The 20,252-nt window shown below is 35.8% G+C and overlaps 1 protein-coding gene across 1 annotated transcript in view; it reads left to right on the top strand.

The window, feature by feature from the left end:
* The window catches only part of TARBP1 (TAR (HIV-1) RNA binding protein 1), a 42,456-nt gene that overhangs the window by 15,380 nt on the left and 6,824 nt on the right, over window positions 1-20,252 (top strand). Inside the window, exons 12-25 of the mRNA XM_054162266.1 lie at window positions 60-235; window positions 3,490-3,587; window positions 5,310-5,471; window positions 7,019-7,212; window positions 7,867-8,122; window positions 8,202-8,390; window positions 11,875-12,074; window positions 12,218-12,289; window positions 13,301-13,421; window positions 14,792-14,902; window positions 15,405-15,554; window positions 17,861-17,947; window positions 19,194-19,390; window positions 19,896-19,977. Coding sequence (XP_054018241.1) covers window positions 60-235; window positions 3,490-3,587; window positions 5,310-5,471; window positions 7,019-7,212; window positions 7,867-8,122; window positions 8,202-8,390; window positions 11,875-12,074; window positions 12,218-12,289; window positions 13,301-13,421; window positions 14,792-14,902; window positions 15,405-15,554; window positions 17,861-17,947; window positions 19,194-19,390; window positions 19,896-19,977 — 2,095 coding nt within the window. The remainder of the gene's footprint in view (window positions 1-59; window positions 236-3,489; window positions 3,588-5,309; window positions 5,472-7,018; window positions 7,213-7,866; window positions 8,123-8,201; window positions 8,391-11,874; window positions 12,075-12,217; window positions 12,290-13,300; window positions 13,422-14,791; window positions 14,903-15,404; window positions 15,555-17,860; window positions 17,948-19,193; window positions 19,391-19,895; window positions 19,978-20,252) is intronic.

The following is a 20,252-nucleotide window of genomic DNA, read 5'->3' as shown; positions in this document are numbered from 1 at the left end:
CAGCCCTTAAGGCAGATATTCAGAAGAAGACTTTCTTTTTAATTTTTGTTTTTGTGTAGTGGAAAAAGCAACATAGAATGGATTGAACTAAAGACTTTCTTGAACCCTCTTCTGGATGTCTTGATGAAACTTGGCAGTAATGCTTACATACCAACACTGAAAACAGATAAAAGCCTACAGCTTCTCTTGAAGTTATTGCAGACCCGTTCGTTAAAATGTTCCAATACGCAAGATGGTTAGTGACATCTTCAGTATACTCTGTCTTGTGTTAATTGTAATCTAACTGAAACTAAGGTGCTTGCTGGTTTGGGCTATATTTTCAAAATAATTCTAGCCTAGAAGAGGTAAAAGTTGACAATCTGGCATACATGAAATTTAGCTGTGGGTACAGTTGTGCAGGGAGGTATCCCAAGGACTGGAAATTGAAGATGTAGAAGTCTTTGGAGAAAACAATTGTTACCCATCAGGATTAGATTAGCAGTTGGTTAAAATTTGGAGGGCATGACTGTATTAAATATTTATAGGTCTATACTTCATCAACAAATGGATTCCATAAATCATTCAGACACTTCAGAAACAAGTTAGTAGACAAACCTAGCCTAACCCTGCTTAGTTGCCACAAAGATCAGCTAAAGCCTTCATTCAGTACAGAAAATTTTTCTACTGGACATGCTGTTTTCTGAGTTGACTGCTAGATAATTTTGTATCAGCTAATGCTGTTCAGACTGCAAATACAGGATGCCTCTGATTATTTCAGTATTAGGTATGACTTCAGTTGGTATGCTTAACTGACTTGCTTTAGTTTGACCTTGGCTAGAAGCCAGGAAGTTAGAAGGTGCCTACTTAAGCATAAATCTGTTGATCTGTCAGTGTTTTAAAGCCTCACAGATTGAGTGTGTTAACATGTATACCTTTCAGAAGAGTCTGAACAACATCTGTGGAGTCCTTACCACTCTTTTTGTTACAACTTGGTCAGTTTCTAACCAGAATAGGCCTATTTATTTTTTCCTGAAAGCAAATGAAATATCACAGTATTATTTTCATGAACTGGCATCTGGAATTGGTTCAAGAGGGTTCTTTGCATTTGGTTTCTGATACCCTAGATATTTTTTGTATTTTTTTCCCCCAGTGTTTTTGTAATATGGAATAAAGGAGTAAGTTTGGAGTGGAGGCTGCATATTTAGATTCTCATGTGAAAAAAAAAATCATGTTACGCATCCAGGTTTCATGAGGATATCTAAATACATTCATGTCTGTTGTAGTTTTAGTGCCTGCCCTCCCCACTCTTTCCTCCCTCCTCCCTCCCCTCTTACCAAGAGATAAGACAGGAGAGGGGAAAAACAAAGGCAGGGAGAGTTTTCTTAGTTGATTTACACAGAATATTTTACTTCTCCACTACAAAAGTATCAGATTACATCAGTATATATATAAAACAGAAAGAAAGGGAAAGGAAAAGTACCATCTGGAATCCCCAAAACAAGTGGAAAACACACCCGCACGCTCGAGACCTGGAAAGCGAGTGACCCAGAATGTCCTGTCCACGATGGTGATGCCCTACAGTGTAATGTTAGTGTGCTTCAAACCACTGTAATGTCTAAATGCGTTCCTGAAGTAAATGCTCTCATTTAAAAAAGTGCTTTATACATTCAGCCTCCTCTTGAATTTTAGCTGTTTGTCTGAAATACTTAGTAGTAATTATGCAGGCTGTTAAAGCTGTGGGATGGTCTCTAACTTCTGAAGTGGGTTTCTTCAAATGAAACTAAGCTGGAAGATGTGCCCCAGTTGGCAGTGTACTTTCAGTCTACATCACGAGGCTAGCACAAGCCTGAAGCAGAACCCTATGAAATGCATGCAAGTGCACACTATGTTTCTAATATCAAAAACTCAACTCTAAATTATTTCCTTATGCACCTGCTAATGTAGATGTAATGGATTGCTCCTGCTTTAGGAATTTTGACATCTGACTTAGAGTTCTTAAGGCATGGTAAGGCTAAGCATTGCAGTATCTCCATCCTTTTGAATGCCCTTGTAGGTACTCCTGTACAGCACATTGTCTGTAGAATCAAGATGCTTTCAGAATTGGACTTCTAATATTATGTCTTCTGTGCTAAACTAAACAAGAATTACTTCTTTTACATCTTTTTCCTACAATATTTTGTGCTTTTCCCACCTGCACAGGAGAGACAATTTGTAAATCTTATTTCTGCAGCTACGAATTGGCTGTGTTGAGGGGTAGGAAGAGTAATTCTGTGAAGCACAGAGGTTCTGTTTCTGTTGATTAAATGAAGGTGAAAAATTCTGTTTGGCAAATGGCAAATGGGAGAGAAGAATAAACGAATTGAAGCTTGTAAATGAAAAATAAAACCAATTGGGAAGTGTTTTATTTAAGAATACTTCAGTGGGGATACACATCTGAAAAGCGCACTGAAATGGGCGACATTTTTCTACAAGTCTTGCTGTCTGTTCTGTGGGTAGGCTTCACTATTTTGAACAGTAAGTTTTTGCTACTTTTTTTTTAATAGTATTGGAGCCATTGGTGTGAATTGGATTTTATGTCCAAAACGTTTATCTGAAGAGTTTCTGAATTTTAGATTTGAACTTCTGGAAATATATCCCTTTCTATTTTTACCTTTTGAAGTTATTCCATTTTATAATAAGGATAAACTTTAGGTAAAACCCCAGCAAATCCAACCTTTGACTAACTAACTAACTCTCCTAAATACTGAAACTAGGGACCAATACTTGCAGAGCAGGATGGCTGTGCAGTGTATGGAAGCACAGATTGAAATCTGTTTGTGGTTAGATGCTTTACCCAAGTGATGTCACCTTCCCTCTGTAATAAACTTGTGTGTTTTCACCTGTGAAATGCTACGCACATGTAGTATACTTTGTAGCTTAGCCTTTTCTTGGAGAAAGTGCTGCATTTCAGGGTACAGTCTTGCATTTTTGTTTACAATGTTAAGCCTGAAAGCAACCCCACCGAAATACAAGATTACTCTCTATCCAAAACTGAGTTACTTCTAAACAATAAAAGCCAACCAGAAAACATTTTTCACTTCTGTACATATTAGAATTTGTTAACTACATTTTTTCATGTTCCATTAATTGCTGCATATGGAAACTTACGTTCATTATTAGAGAATAAGTTCATTAATAAGCTGTTTGTGCAGAAGGTTGGGAATAGGACAAATGCATGCATTTAAAATTGGAAAATTATGCTTTGAACCTCTGATCTACTGTGTTTTTGTCCTGGTTCACTAGTGCATGATAAATCTCAGGAAAGAATATCCCCTAGAGTTTGATTATTTCAGCCCTGTGTCTTATGCTGCTAAAGAGTACGGAGCTGTTTTAAAATATTCTTAGGCATTTGAATACTTATTACTGTATAACTCTGACTTTGTAACTTAATTAAATCTGCATGATGTAATATAACTTCTTAAGAAAATTCATTTTCTGTATGTCATTTCCCCCCCTCTCCTCTTCACACAGATGGGGTGCTGTTTTTTATTTGGAAGACTCTTGTGACACCTGTGGAGAGTATTCTTGAATTTATTCTCCGACAACTTACTACAAATGAATTAAGCACTGTAAGTAATTGGTATGATGCATACTTCGGTGGTGTTTTGTTTGTTAATTTGTTTCACCAGTGTTCCTAATTTTCTTATCAAATCTTTAAACACCTATAAAGTAACTGTTAACTTTTTGTGAACGAGCACAGTAATAATACAGGAAATGGAAAAGCTGTCTTGACAAGCAGTGTTCAGTGTAGGTAGTCCATACTACTTATTTCTATCTAAATACAAAGAAATCATGCAGTAAGAAATCATGGGTTTCATATCATACTGTACTGTATCGACTAATACTGTTGTGGACCTAAGATGTTTGGCATTTAGACACTTTTAGTACTTGACTTTACTGACTGTCTTCTGCTGTTTGTTGCTGTGGCCAGTGTTTAAGCTTGTACCTCAGCTATACCTGCGACTTCTAAAGCAAAATGACTTGATGGAAGAATAGTCTGACTTCTTTAAAAATACCTTATTGAATATATCAAAGAGCTGCAGTACTTTTTAGAAAGCAGAGGTACATCTTTGCCCTGTAAATAGCTTTCAAGTTACATAGAAATTGAAAGACACAAGAAATGTAAAGCAAAACATTTACAGAACTTTCAGATGGATAAAGAGGAATTGGAATATTAATTGATGAGAGGAATGGTGATATTCTTGGAATAAAATAGATTCGAAAAAGAGGGGTTGGTGGAAAGTAAAAAGGAAGGTAATTCACATTTTGTTGAGATTTTTAATTTTGAGATGTAGGAACTTTGAAAGTGAGGTACAAATAGACGAGTTTCAAGAGAAGAATATGAAGTAAGAGAAAATGCAAGGTTGTAAGATCTTCACAATTTTAGAGTGAGGTTAGGAAAGAAAACTAGTTTAGGCTTCATGGAGAAAGTTATATGGGCAGATGTGCAGAAATTATGATGAACAGAGGTCAGATTTGCAGCATGTGTTTGGGAGAGTGGAAAAAATTCTGTAAGTTGGAGGGGAAAGGAAAGCATGTGCTTCTGCAACTTGGAGAGGAGCAAGGGGGTCTTGCGTACTTTCTCAGAAGCAGTATGGAAAGTACAAATTGAAGGGAAAATGCAAAGAAGGGCAGTCCCCAAAACATGAGTGTGATGGAAGATCAATGTGAAAAGCAGTCCTGTGTCGAAACAAAAGCTGAGAGAACAGCATCTGCAAGTCAGTAAAAATTCAAATTAAAGAAGGAAAAGTTCTTTCTTCATGCAGTTCTTTGGGTACTTGACTTTATACAGAGGTGTGTTTTACAGTATGAGAAAGAGAGGAAGAGTATAAAAAGCCCCCCAAAAAGTAAGATACAGCCATGACAATGTAGTTGAAGAATTGTGCAAGGTGCAGTGTTGTATGTGTAGGGTTCAGTGCTGTGCCATCATCTGAAAACTGGGGTGACTTTGAACACTGCTTCTGATACTCAGGCTAGCTCAGGTGTTTTAACATCACATTCCTTTGGGAAGGGCTGTTCTCCATTCAAAGAAATGGAGAATTTTTTGGAGAATTCACAGCCTCTTCTAAAGGATACCCCACAGCCTTAAAAACTGGAAGAACCTATAAGAAGAAAAGATCTAAAAAATAATTAACCAAGCAAACAAAACCAAATCCAAATTAAACAAAAGGATGTTCAACCACAATAACTGCTGTTATTTTCTTTCTGTTGTCGTTGTTACTATTAGTTTTCCTTCAGTTTAAATATCTTCCTTTTAAAGCTTCATTTTGCTTCTGTTTCCTCATTTTAAGGTTGGGGATCTGGATCGTTGTGATCTATACTTAGCTTTAATTCCAGAGATAACAAATTTGTGCTTGCAAGTCAGCTGGAAGAAAGTACCATGTATCAAGAATTTCATTTTGTCCCTGACACATGCATCTATTCGTAATCTCCAGGACAGAAACTGCGAAGAGGTAATTGAATGTTATTTACAGCACTGATTTTTTATATGAAACAAACCAGAAAAGATTAATTAAAATAAAGCTTATTTGTGCTGCTTGTATAAGATTAAGATTTTATCCAATTATTAACATACTACACATTTAGTGTACACACTTTGATTATACATACATTTCGCTATGCATCTGTTGTGTGTAGTATACAATAAAAAGTTCATGTGAACATATATGTGTGAATATATTCTCTAACATCCATGTCTTTAGTTGACAGTGTAATGTTAATGTAAGATATTTGTAGACAAGAATTTTTAAGTACTTTTGTTTTCCTAATTATGTTTTTTTAGAAGTCCATATACCTACAGTAAAACTTTAGATGTAATGAACTCAAAATCTTTTTCCTTAGATAGGAACCAATCTTACCAAGGAAGTTACTGATAAATGAAAATGCTTTTTGTCAACAATGTGTTGAATTTCCAAGCTGAAAAAGAGAGAAGGAAATTCCAGAACCCAGGAATCCTTTGGCTTTTTCATATAGTTACATTCATTTTGCCATAGTTGTATGTATTCAGCTAGTATATCTGAAATAGAGGTATTTTCAAAAGGGAAAGAAACAATAACTTCTGTAAAAGGAGGAGATTTAGATTAAGGTTTGTTTAGTAGCAAAATCTTTGGTATTTTCTGGGTTCTCAGCATAATAGTTGATAATATATTAATATATTTGCTAGGCTTAGTTCTTTAAGGGAACAGAAGAAGAGGATTTTTTAATTTTGCTTTGCTTTTTTTCTCCTTTGGTTATGTGACTTATTTACTTCTTACAGTAGTTGGAAAGTAACTATTTTGATTCAAACTTAATGTATGCTGAGGGCCCTTATCAGTTGATTTTTTTAATTCAGTGGAATTACATTGTCATGATGATTTCTTCAGTTGCATGTCAGCTTAAGGAGAAAGAAAATGCTGAGTAATTAGAGATGAGAAGAATCTTTTCTGTGATCTAGATAGCTTAAAGTAACTTCAAGATAAGTAACATTGAGCTTTTAATACTCATAGGGAACTATATGCTTGTTGGTATTTTTTATTGAAACTTTTAATTTCGTGTTTCTTCGTATTTTGCATTATCATACAAAATAGTGGGGTTTGTGACCTTTCAGCCTTTCAGAGCAGGTAGCATGTGATATTCTGAATTTCACCTGTCTTGTTATGTTTGGTTTAGACTATGTGAACCTGCATCTTGTTTTCTGATTACTATTCAGAAGTATATAAATGGCTACCTGGCAAGATAGAAATGTTCTATCATAGTTGATCTAGGCACCTGCCCTTAATGAGCAAGATCTATACATTTATAATGGTTGCAACTTGTGATTGATTGCAATGACCCAGCCAAGCCAAGCTGTGTTATGCATTGGGTAAGAAAATAAGGAAGTAGAAGAATGTGGAGTGTCTACCTTACGATGTCTGAAGTAATGCAAGTAGGAGGATTATCAAATGTATCAATTAGGTTATTTGTATCATATTATTGGAAGAAATTGGTCCATGTTGTTCATGTGTGATTTGCTTTTAATTAGGAGCCAAAACTTAAAGAGCAAATTCAAAAGGTAGCTAGCATGGCTTCACTTACAGCAGTTTGTGAGTTAATGGACCGGAAACGTGAAGTGCACCTTGAATCTCTGCCTTCCGTGGATGCTTTGAAGAGATTTATTGCCCTTTCTCAATTCAATGAAGTATTAAAAAAGCCGACTGTTATTGAAAAAAAAAAAAGGTATGTCTGTGTTTATATAGCTTCAGTAATCCTCTGGATAAATTTGATTAGCATGGAGCTGCGAGAAAGAGGCTGACTTTTCCTTTGACTTTTGGCCAAGATAACAATGGAGAATTCTGAACAGGACTTGCTCTTTTGTCTTAGCATTCAAGTTTTAGAATGTTAAATCAGCCATAATTGATCAGACCAAAAGTTCTTTTTCTCAGTCCTCTAGTGCTATGAAGCCAGAGCTAGCTTTGAATATTGTTTATCCTTTTGCTGGCTTAAATGTGTATACAGTGCACAAAGCCATAGCATGTACACACACAGGAGTTTAAATGGAAATTATTTACTGCTGGGGAAGGGAAGCCCAGAGCAATCCTGAGGGCCAAAACCCAAATACTTTGGTTATAAAAAAAAAAGGGAACCAGCATGTACTGATGTTTCTGTTGACTGCTCTCCCAGATGTTTATGACTGAGATTGCCTGAGCCAGCTGATTTTTCTCTGATTAAAAAAACTTTATTTGTAGATTGTCCTACCTCCTCTTGAACCTGTTTAAATTTTAGCATCTTGAAGTATAGTGAATTTGTACAGTTAAGGTGTTCTTGGTGGAGTAGAAATGTGCAGGATAAATTAAAGCAGTGTGTATATTTAAGAATGATTTTGTTTTATAGCTTATGTGAAGAAACAACATCTCAGGGATGGGGTAGAATTGTTGCACGCTACGTTCATGACCAGTGGATGTGCCTTAGTTTCATTTTAAATTCATTTCCAACATTGGCTCAAGATCATGAAGGCACTTCAGAAGTGTCAGTATCTACAGCTGAAAGGTCAAGAAAAATTCTGCAGTCAGCATTAAAAGCCCTGTCTATTCTTCCTTCAGACCAAGTTCTACCTGTGTTCACCTGCATGAAAGTCCTTGTTCCCAAGGTAAAAGCTAAAACAATATTTATAGCTTTAGGGGTGTTTACTGTCAAATGTAACTTTTTGTTCTTGTCTGTCTTCTCAGCTTCTGGACTCCTCAGAGTCTCTCTGCATAGAAGCATTTGATTTGGTTTGGAAAATTATATCCTCTTTGAGCAACACACAGTTAATATTTTGGTCCAATTTAAAAGCTTTTGTTCGGTTCATCTTTGATACTGAGGTTCTAGCTGCTGCTGCAAGTTCAAAGGGTGAAGCCTATGACAAAATAAAAGAGGTCAGTTTTAAGAGTTTTTTTTGGGGGAGTGGAACATAAATGCTATCTAGATCTAAAAATGTTTTGTAATTTTTACTTTCCCTTCAGCTGTTGTTGTGAATTTTTCATTTCCAGAAAGGTAGTAGTTGAGAATGGTAAGTCAAAATGTCTGAGAATTAGACTGAGGATAAACCAATACTACTGTTTGTTTTTGTAACACAGAAAATAAGAAGTACTATTTTGTTGACTTTTTGACTGCTCAATATCTTGCATTCAGTAAAATGTGAAGGGTTTTGTATTTTATTTTTATATTATGTACTTCCTTTTGAAATTTCTTGTTTGGAGTTTGCCCCCTAGACTGTCACAAGCTCCTAGTATCCTGGAAAAGTTATGGCTCTGTAATTTAGTCTTTATGAAAATACCTTTTTTAAATTAAAAGTGTTCAAAACTTCTGTAGATGCTATTGAATAAGCAATGTTTCACTGCTTCTTTAAAGGATTTTTCTTTTCTCTGAGATTCCAGGTGTAGAAAACATCAAAAATCATAGTTGTCTTACAGTCCAATTTAATGCTGTGTGGTAGAGCTGCCTCCATAGTTAAGAACAGGATTTTTTTTTTTCCTAAGATATATACAGCTTCCTGTAGTCCAAAAGTTCTTGCATATGGCATGGTGTTCTTTCTTCAATTTAAGTTGCTGAAACCATATTCAGTACAGTGGAATTTTGGTTCACCTTTATACACTGGAAAGATGTTTGCTATTGCATTTCTGAATCTTTCTTGGGGTTTCTGCTGTTTTCCCACCTAAGCATCAAGTACATGCTTATGCAGAAAAGTTTACAGTGACCACAAGATTTTTATCAGAGCAGTAGTTTCCAGTGTGTATATGTGTTTATATCTATGCATATGTATGTGTATGTATGCTTAGACTTAGGTCTGTTATGCTGCATTGCATTTAGCACATACTGGGAGATGTGGTTTAGCTTTACAATCATCATAAGTAGATCTGTCCTGATGTCACACTCTTAAATGTAAATAATACAAAATGTCTGTTTTCAGTGTAGACACTCCAAAAGTATGCTTAATAAAATACACAAAAAATTGACACTTCCTATCTACATAAAAATTGCTGTGCTATTTCTGTCACCCTTACATATCTTAAAATAGTCCCATTCATTTTCTCTTCATTCTTTTTGAAAATTTACTTTGAGTGGGTGTTCCTGTCATCTGGTTTAAACAGTAAATAAAACTTTGCATTTGTTCATGTGAACCCAAGCCGAAATAACATACGTGTGCAAAAATGGTGAAGTATCTCTTCAGTTCCAGGAATCAGTGAGCTTTTTCTTTTAATGAGTATCTGTAGTGAATAATTGTATGCTCACTGTTCTAGTAACTGATGAGCTGTAGTTACTTTTTCTCAATCTTAAAATTGGTTTAAATTCTTAGAATTATTGTCTTAACTTCAGCGTTAGTATTTCTAGCATTATGTAAGGTGTGCTTTGGCAATGTTGAGAGTCTTGAGTCTGTGTGACAGCTGTCCCATTGTCTGCAGTGGAACATACCATGACAGCAGGCACCAAGGAGCTAATGAAGGTCTCCTGTACTCAACAAAGGGCATCTGGTCGACCCACCTTCTGCCCCTTCCTATGAAAATGAAGATAAAGTTCCCAAGCAAGTGCCTACTTATGTATATTCTTATCCCAACCCTCAGCAGTCTCTGTTGCCATGGCTGTTTTAGTTTAAGCTAAAGAGAACAAACATGGAACTGCCTGATAATGATTTGTCACAGGAGCATAGTTTTAGTTTTTCCTACTACAGTACACTCTGTCTTTTTTAATAATAGTTAGAAAGGGTGGAACAAAGTGGTGGTTTTGAGCCCAAAAAGGGAATATGCTTATGGTAAAATCCCAAAGGGCTTCCGCAGAGGTGCCTGGAGCACTGTGTTCTTAGATATCATTTATTTCGCTGTACTTCTCCTTTTCCTTTGTGATTATTCAAATGCTAATTGTACTAAAACTTAAATGTCTTTTGTGTGTGCTGGACTTTTAGTGTGTTAATGAAACAATTTTAAAACATCCCAAGATTGAGAAGTATGCAGTAAATGTCATGATGCTTTCCTACAGGTGAAATACAATAGTCCATTTTTGTGTTATTAGGAAAGTTACAATGCCTGTCTTTATACTAAAAGGAAACCTTGAATTCTTTGTAAAGAGACCAAGTTTCTAAGGTGGAGATTTTTTTCCAGAAAATGTTTCTTCAGAGTACATTCCAGTATTTCAATTTAATCTCTTTATGAGCTTCTTGGTGCTTTAATCCTTAGTAAGTCAGAACAGCTTTCTCTATAAAAGGGAGTTACTGTCAAAGAATTGTCACATTATCAAAAGTATAATAATTTTGGAGAAGGGAACAGAAGAAGCTTTGTCTTGTAAGAGCTGTCACATCTTCTGGAAGGTTAAATATGACCTCAAAATTAAGAAGTAAATGGTACAAAGACATTTTTCTGCTTTAACTCATAGATGAATTTTAACGTCACCATCATTAAAGATGATGGTGGAAAAAGCCAAACTACTGTTTGTGGTAGGTTGAGAGAGGGCTTAGCTCTCCCTCCTCCACAGAGTAAGAAACCACAACTAGCCCAGTCGAAGAGCAAGCTATATATTTACAAGCATATATGGAAAGCAGGTTATATATAACACAATATATACAGGTATTTACAATATATACACAGAAATATACAGCAAAGAGAAATAACACAACAAAAATCCCTCCCCGAGGGAGGGATCCCCTCCTTGAAACCCCCTCTCTCCCCCCCTACCTCCCTTTTACCCCAAAAAGGGGTTAGAGAGAAAGAAAGGCAAGTTATTAAGGGAAAAAGTTGTTAGTAAGCTTCAAAAGCCCATGCAGGATTAGTTTTTGCTTATCTGAAGGCCAACTCCAGCAGTTCGCAGAAGAAGCAGGCAGGGAGAACAGGCTGAAAACCCACACTCCCCCAACTCCCAAACGAAACTGAACTGAGGAAAAAAAAAATTCCAACTGCTCCACAATCTAAAGTTGCATTTTTTTGTCTATCCACCAATGAAATTCGTTTAGAATATCAGAATGTTTTGGTTCTAGTACCGAAAACATTTAGCCAGTGTTTCAGCACTGTTTGTTCTTAAAGGCACAGTCTCAAACGGTCACACTGTTCAATGTTTAATATATTTTTTTTCTAAATTGGTAAGGTTTGTACTTTTGAAGTAAGCTCAGATGCAGTTACAAGATTTGTGTAAAGCATTTGGTATTACATCAGTTTAAGCAAAGACCAGTTCAGTCTTCTGTTAGCATTTACTGGGCCAGTTGTTGCCTATTCACCTGCCCTTTTTGCCGATGGATTGAAGACAGCATTAACCTTAGCAGAGATAGGATGCAGAAGAGGATCAGAACTGCTAAAATAGACATTACTGCAATATCATACTAATAATTCTAGCACCTCTGAAAACTAGATTCTGTATCTTTCTTCTCCTTTTCAGATAATTTTCAAGCTCATAGATATGTCCACTACAAAGACTGGAGTCTTCAATGTAGTCCTTACTCATTGTTGTCGATCATGGATACTTCCGACTGTTGATGAGAGAAGTGCCTTGACAAATGCTTTCTTAAATGCTGAAAATTATTCTGAACTTATCACTGAGGCTTGTGTCTTTGGAACTGTATTTAGGAGAGATCAAAGGTATAAAAAAAATCTCTTTGTGGTTATATTTGTTACAGTTTTGTGCGCTTTGTTTGCTTTTAAACCTTGATATAACTATTGAAAGCAGGTTTTTGTATACTCTCCTGATAATTTTGTGCTTTTGTCTTCTTTCTTCTGTGAAGACTTATTCAGGATGTGCATGCCTTCATAGAAAATCTTGGAGAAAAATGTGCAGCAAATGTTGTTACAGAAAGGTAATGATTTCTAGGATACATCTTAGAATATTTGGTGTGTCTTCATTACAATTGATGATACAGCAGGGAGGATGCTAGATTTGTTGTCAGTTTCCTATAGTAGAATTACGGAATACCTTGACTTGGAGTGGACCTATAAAGAGTGTATTTATAAGCTTTAAAAATATTGGTAAAAGGGATATACATTACGTTATATTCATAATTCAAATACATAACAAACAAATGCCAAGGATTTTCAGGAAAATATATCACACTTGTTAACCAAATGGGACTGAAATAACTACTTCCTCATTGTTTCATTTCGTAAAAGTAATACTCTTTGGGATGCAGAGCTGGTATGTATCTCACCACTGTAGGCAAAACAGTTAGGAAACGAGCTTATTGCAGGCATTTTTAGAGCTTGGCTTTTAAATGCTGCTTGTAGGCCTTTTTAGCTTGAATACTGGCAATGGGCACTGCCTCCAACTTGTGAAACAGGGATGCTGGCTACTGTGTTATTGAAAGCTTTTGTGGTTTCACTCCCACCTTTACTCAGTGGAAGAAAGTCAGAGAAACATTTCTAACATAGTCTTTTGAGGTAGAACCTGAACTTCTAAAAGATTGACTGCCAAAGTTCACTACTACTACTGTATATTCTGCCAAGAGTTTCTTGGGTTTCAAACACTTGATGGTGGCAGTCTGCTTTGTTACCTGTTATCATTAATTCTCCTCTTGGTGTTAATTATTTCAGGTGTCCCTGAGTTGCTACTAGGAATGAAGTGTCATTTTGGACTAGAATTTTTGACCAAAAGTGTTGGCATAAAAGAATTATTTTAAGGGTACAGTTTACAGGCACAGAACATCAGAAACTTTTAATGATACAACTGTTTCTGTAGAAAATGATTTTAAACATTTGCATGCTATTAAAGACATGCAATATCCAGGTGATGCTTGGTGCTTTTCTGTAATTTAGGAATTATCTCTGCACAAGTAGAGTTTGATTTATTTATTTTTTTCCTTAATATTTTACAGTACAAATCGAGATGATCACTACGTTCGGATTTGTGCTATTAAATTTCTGTGCTTGTTGGATGGATCAAATATCTCACATAAGGCGTTTATGGAAGACATTTTCATCAAACTACTTGATAAAGTACACTTCATTTATTTTGGTATATAAATGTAATGTTAGTACAATTACTAAAACAGACAGTTAAGGTTGTTTGTATAGCCATTCTAGATTGGCCCAGTAATACTACTTGTTCTTGTTATGAGGCAAGTTAATTCATACAAATCAAAACAGTAAAACTTGTATTTTGGGTTTATTTTTCTCTTTTTAGTGAGTTTCCTGACTTTATGCAACATTACCCAAATTGTAACTATTGTTCCATTAAGAATCTTCCTTTAGGCTGCGTTTTGAAGCAACGCATTTTCACTTTAAACAACAGCAGACTATATTTTGAATTGAGAGTGCTGCTGTCTCTTTAGAAGACCTTTGTAAATAGAATTAATGGAGAAGGATGGGGTCTTATTTTACTGCTTATTCAATGCCAGCAAAGTCAATGGTATATTAGTGCAGCTGCTAATAGAACACCACCTGTGCATTCAGGTACTATAGAATGATGCTTTTGTCTGAAGAACAAGAAATGGGTGGACTTCATTCCTGTCAGCTACTGGACAAAAATGGATAATGCTTGTATTGTAAGATTAATCAAGTGGAAAATGTGAACTCTAAAAGTTATTTTCTTAAATCTGAAGTTTAAACATTAAAAAATAAAGTGGCTTTGCATTGTAATATTAATATAGCTCTTGGGTCTCCAAATTATTTTATTCTTAAAAAGTTAAGGAAATAGTGTCACGTATTTTGAAGGCAAAACCAGAAAAGGAATCTACACTATATAAGATTATGAACTTAAAACCTTTTTGAAGGTCCATTTATCTCACCGATTTTCTTCACATAAAGCATCTGTTTGCAGAATACCAATTTCTGTCCTAAAAGTAGAGCTGTATTTAGAAGCTCATCTACTAGATAGCATGACAAAGCCCATTTTTTACATGTAGACAGCAAAGTAGCAATGGTTTCATTTATATACTCATTTATTTACGTAGGATCTTTAGTGCTTAAATAATTGAAAGTTTGGGTCTCTATGCTCCATTGTATATAGTACTGCTTTACTTGTTTGTATAAGGTAGGTGCTGTCAATTCTTTGACTTTCTACTGTTTGAAGAGTCTTAATACCTAACACTTTTTGTGCTCTTAAGTAAAAATACTGAGTGGAACTGATTTTGGTTTGTTTGGGGTTGGGTTTTTTGGGTTTTTTTTTTGGTTTGGTTTTGTTTTCCCAGCTTTCCAAACTTGTATTTGATTCTAAATAAATGAAATTAATACATTTTTCCTGACTTCATACTTAATGTTGATACTGGGTGTGCAGTAGATGCTGCTTTCTCAGTCCAGTCAATTATATTTTCATGTATACAATTTTAAAGGAAGACTAGACAGTGAAACTTTTAATTTGCTTTTAGGATGAATTGGTATCCGGAGCCAGAACACGCTATTATGCAAACTCTTTACAGCATAGAATTAAGAACCGGGTCTGGCAGACACTCTTACTTCTTCTTCCAAAGCTTGACCAGGTATTGCTCTTCATTCTGACTTCTTAAATAAATAAACAAATAAAGGTACTTTCAAGAATAATTTGGTGTCATGTAAACTATGTATGCTAAATTACAGCAGGGTATTGAAAGGCATGAAATCCTTGTGTAGTCTTTCAGTTGAATTGATGATGCATTTCTAGAGGTCACTGAAAACTGGTTCTTGGATTTGTGAATTAGAGGTAACTGGATTGTTGCTGTTAAAGTCAGCTAAAACTAATGACTATCTGATTTAAAGCTTTTCCTTTAGTAAAACCACTACTAATTTATGAGCACTCAGAAAATTAAGAAATGTGAGTTTCATCTAACGCTTCTTCATAATAAAATATTTCAGAACTATAACAAATTTGATCATTGTAAAATACTGTCATTTGAGGATAAAATATTTCTAATTTAGTGATAGAGGGTGGTTTGTTTACAATTGTTTTCTTCATGGAAATAACTAACAATATACTATTATTATTATCTGATTTTTTTTTCACAGAATTTTTTGTGTGGAACACTTGACAGAATTTTTCAGGCTGGATTTAGTAACAATCAGGCATCTGTGAAATACTTACTAGAATGGATTGTTATCTTGAGTCTACATAAATACCCCCAATTCCTTAACAAATTCTGGGATTGCTTTTGCTATGTAAGTAAGAACTTGGGCATTCACTTGAAGAGTAATTTTAACAAAGAGGGTACAATTTGTCTTGTCATATCTCACATCCTCTGTATTCCAGTTTTCCTTTAGAAGCAGTGGGTTGTTGAGCAGATCAATTAACTCAGAAATGAAATAAAGTCAGAGACATTTTGAAAATGTGTGATAGAAGCGAATGAAGACAAGTAAATTCTTCCAGTTGAGAGATTTCCTTTTGTAATGTACTACTCTGGGCAGGGTAGAGCTGGCATAGTAAGTTAGAATACTCACCAATACAAGAGCCATCAGGAACACAGACTAGGAACTCTCTGTAGATTCTGAGTTTGGGAGGATACTGCAAACTCATTTGTGGTTTCCACATCCAGCTTTTGTCTTCTGCATCTTGCTTGTCAGCAAGATGGGAACATTACCTGTCTTTAATACATTGAGTGTTCAGTTTGTAATACCGACTCACAGTGGAGTTGCATAATGTGGTTCCCAGACTGAAGGCAGTGTTTTAATTATGGTACCCAAAAGTCAGGAAAGGGTAATTTAAGTAATTACCCATAGAGCTGACTTGTAGAAATAGTAATTGTCTGTTTTGGTAGTCATGAATTTGTTAACATTGTACGTTATGGCTGAGTAGGAAATGTGTGTACTTGCATCTCCTCTTGTATAGTAGTTTTTTAAAAAGCAAAATAGTGCAATAAAAATCAAAATGTAAATAAAAATTTGGAAAAACTTATATATATGCTTATATATAGTTTGTGCTCCAAACCAGACAGATTTTAAGTACTGCTTGGAGACAACTGTACATTTTAGTGATGCATGCTGTGGGTTTGGGTGGGGTTTTTTAGTTTGAGTAGAGTTGGTTTTTTTCCTGTACTGGGTAAAAGAATTTTCTTTTCGTTTACAATTTATGCTTTTTGAAGTGCATAAAGGTGTGTCATCATGGCTTATCTGAACTGATGAAAAGTGCTGGATGAGATGGAACCTTTTCCTTTTTCAGGGTTCCTTCCAAAAGCTCAGACAGATAAAATTACCATTGTCTTAGTAAATGATAACCTGTTGGATCAAAATGATCTGATGCTGATAACAAATGTACTGAATCACAGCAGGCAAACAGAGCAAGCAGAAAATACATAGATTTATGAAGTAGAAATACAGATGCTATTTTCAGAGGGTATTCTGGAAAATGGTGACTCTAAAGGATTTTCAGAATGAGGCCAAGAGCATCCTGGCCCCTACTAGGAACAGTGTGGTGAGCAGACATAGGGAAGTGATCATGCCCCCACTGATGGGGCCTCATCCCAAATACGTGTTCAGTTTTGAGGCCTCTCACCACAAGGATGACATCACAAGGTTGACATTTAGATGCTGGAGCATGTCCACAGAGAAAGGCAATGAATCTGGTTGAAGGGTCTACAGAACAAGTCTTATGAGGAGCAGCTGAGAGAACTGGGATTGTTCAGTCTGGAGAAAAGAGTGTAAGGGCTCCCTTATTGGTTGTTAAAACTACCTGAAGGAGGTTATAGTGAGGTGTGGGTCAGTCTGGTCTTCCAAGTAGCAAGTGACAGGACAAGAGGAAATGGTTTTAGGCTGCACTAGAGGAGGTTTAGACTGAGCATTAGGAAAACTTTCTTCACTAAAAAGAACAGGCTGTCCTAGGAAGTGGTTGAATCATCATTCCTGAAAGTATTTGAAAGACCTGGGGACTGCAGTGCCTTAGGGACATGGTTTAGCAATGGACTTAATAATACCATGTTAATGGTTGGACACTATGATCTTAAACTTTTCCAGCCTAAGGGATTCTACTCTATTGACATTCTGTATTGAAAAATAATATGAAGCTGAGCACCTAGTGCAGTGCTGTGACAAAATGGATGAATAGGAACTGTATCTGTAAAAAGAAGTGGTGTAATCAGAATGAGGAAACTAATTTCTTGTAGTACAGTATGTGCTTAAGGGTGATGATAGTCTACTTAGTCTGTGTCAGATACCCATGTTTGTGATGAAATGGAAAAGTGCAAGCACTGAAAAGAATCCTCGTGGTTTTTTATTTGGGTGAGTTTGGGTTGAGTTTGAACTTCTTTACACTGCTGTATTCTTTGTTTGGATTTATGTGTTAATAAAAATCAAATAATGTGTTAGAAAAATGAAATCTTAGTAATACAAACTTCGTATTTTAGTAAGTTTTGCTGTGGAAATACAGGGCTTTTAAAATAGTGTTGATATTGCATTTGCAGAATATGCTGTGAAAAAGGGTATAAAAATGTTTTATATGTGCATATTTCTTACTGTATTCTCTTTTGCTTTAGAATGAAGAAAAGCTTAAAACAAGCATCTGCACGTTTTTATCAGTGTTATCACACTTTGACATCATTCTTCAAAATACCTCAGAGAAGGTGAGTTTGACTTTGTGTTCATTCTTTATTCATTTGTACTGTATATGGATTTCTGAAGTAAAAAACATTTTTGCAGTCTATTTCAAAAATTTTTTAGTACCTTCTTCCAACTGAGGTATCCAAGGAAACATTAACTCTTCCTGTTACCTTTGTAACATATTGAACTTAGAAAAATTAGCTGAATACATAGTGCCTGATTACCTGTGAGCTTTTCTAGAATAGCTACTCCAGTTTTAACTGAACACCTAGATGCACATGGTTTTGTTTCTCTTGTTGCTTTAGTTTCATTGCATGAAGGTGTCCAGACATAATCTGGAAGGGAATCTTTCTGTAGAATAATGATATTCAAATATGGAGTTATTCAACAATAGCTGGTCCATATTACATTTAGAATTCTTCATTTGGAATTCTCATGTTTTCTTACTGAACTTCGAAACACAGTCAGATGTCACACAGTCACAGAATTGCTTCATTTGGAAAGAGCGCTAAGATCAAGTCCCAGCTGTTGACCTGACACAACTGTCGCCATTAAACTATGTCCTGAAGTACCACATCTACCTGTGTTTTTGAACACCTCCAGGGATGGTTACCCCATCATCTCCCTGGGCAGCCTATTCCAATGCCTGACCACTCTTTCAGTAAAGAAATTTTTCCTGATACCCAACTTAAACCCCCCCTAGTGCAGTTTGAGGCTATCTCTAATTCTGTCACTTGATACTAGGGAGAATTTTCCAACACTCACCTCACTATAGCCTCCTTTCAGGTAGTTTTGGAGAGCAATGAGGTCTCCCTTCCGTCTCATTTTCTCCAGTTTAAACAATCCCAGTTTCCTCAGAAGACATGGTCCCTGTCCCATCACCATCTTAGCTTTATTTCCCTTCTCTGGACATGATAAGAGCAACTACTTCATATCTATAGCAATCCAGGCATTTCTGTTGTTTAACTGTACTGTTTGCATGCATTTGCAAGATGAAAGACCTACGTGCTAGAAAAACAGAAGTAGTTAGAGGTATCTGTGTATGCAGAATAATAATTTGTAAAGCAAAGTAATACATTTTCAAAATACAGCTGGGGCTGCAGGCTTGCAGCCTGATGAGAAGGAAGGAAGGAAAGCAGGACCACATTCCGATGCCTGTATTTGCGCATACGTGTATTGTTGAAGCTTTGGACTTCCTGAAAAGCTGCTATTTGAGGAACCCAATGTTTCTTCTCATAAAGAAACTTTTTTTTATTCTTTGTTTTTCAGAAGCCAGCTTTGAAGAAAGCCCTTATAGTTGTTCTTCAGTGGTGCTTTAACCATAATTTCAGTGTTCGACTTTATGCATTAATTGCCCTTAAAAAAATTTGGAGTATGTGCAGAATGTTGCATGTGGAAGAATTTGAAGCTCTGACACCAGTTATTGAATCTAGCCTTCAACAAGTGGAAAATATGCATGGCACAGGGTTTGTAACATTCTTCTGATATGCAGCTTAGTGTTGTCCTTCTGAGCCATTTGCATCAAGTCCAATTTTCGAAAACAGTGCTTGATAATTTCTGGGGGGGGGGTTATGGTTTTTTCTTAACTGCTATCCTTCAGGGGGCAGGTTTTGACAGCTGAAAGGTGTCACTGAACCATAGGCTAGTATTCAGTTTCTTTCAGAGGCCTAGATGAGATAGTTGTTTTTGACAAACTTGCTTCTTTCATTAATTGAATTTGGACATGTTATGGTCTTTCCTAAAACACAAATAAAACTTACTTCCTGAGTGCTGGTATTTGGTTGTTTGTGGGGTTTTTGTTTGGGTTTAGATTGGGGTTTTTTCAGTGGCTCCTTAATTGCTGAAGTATTTTCTCTACCATAAAGCATATATTAAATACAATCAGGTTGCCTTATGCCAGTTTGACAATGAAAAACACAAAACAGTATGTTGCCTTTTTTGTGCATGTTGCCTTACTTTCTGTAATTGCAGGAATGCTAAAAGGAACTGGCAGCGAATCCAGGATCACTTCTTCTTTGCAACATTTCATCCACTTCAGGATTATAGTCTAGAGGCAAGTCTGAGACTGTCACTCATCATTGTATTTGTTTTGGCAACTGTATTTTTATCTTTCTGTATTCTAATGCAGGATGAATAATCAACTATTACTCATTGAAAACTCTGAAGAATTGCTTCACTTTCAAGCTAAGACTGCAGCTTGATTCTTTAATTAACACTGTGTTAAAAACATAGGTCTTATATAAAGAGGTGCATATGATGAATGTGCCCATCTATGTGAGAGCTGATCAGGGAGTTCATCAGGTGTGATATTTGCAGCAGGGAATGTTA

This window comes from Dryobates pubescens, chromosome 6 (genome assembly GCF_014839835.1).
Source record: "Dryobates pubescens isolate bDryPub1 chromosome 6, bDryPub1.pri, whole genome shotgun sequence".
In the NCBI taxonomy this organism is placed as follows: domain Eukaryota; kingdom Metazoa; phylum Chordata; class Aves; order Piciformes; family Picidae; genus Dryobates; species Dryobates pubescens.
This window is presented reverse-complemented; position numbering and strand designations above follow the sequence as displayed.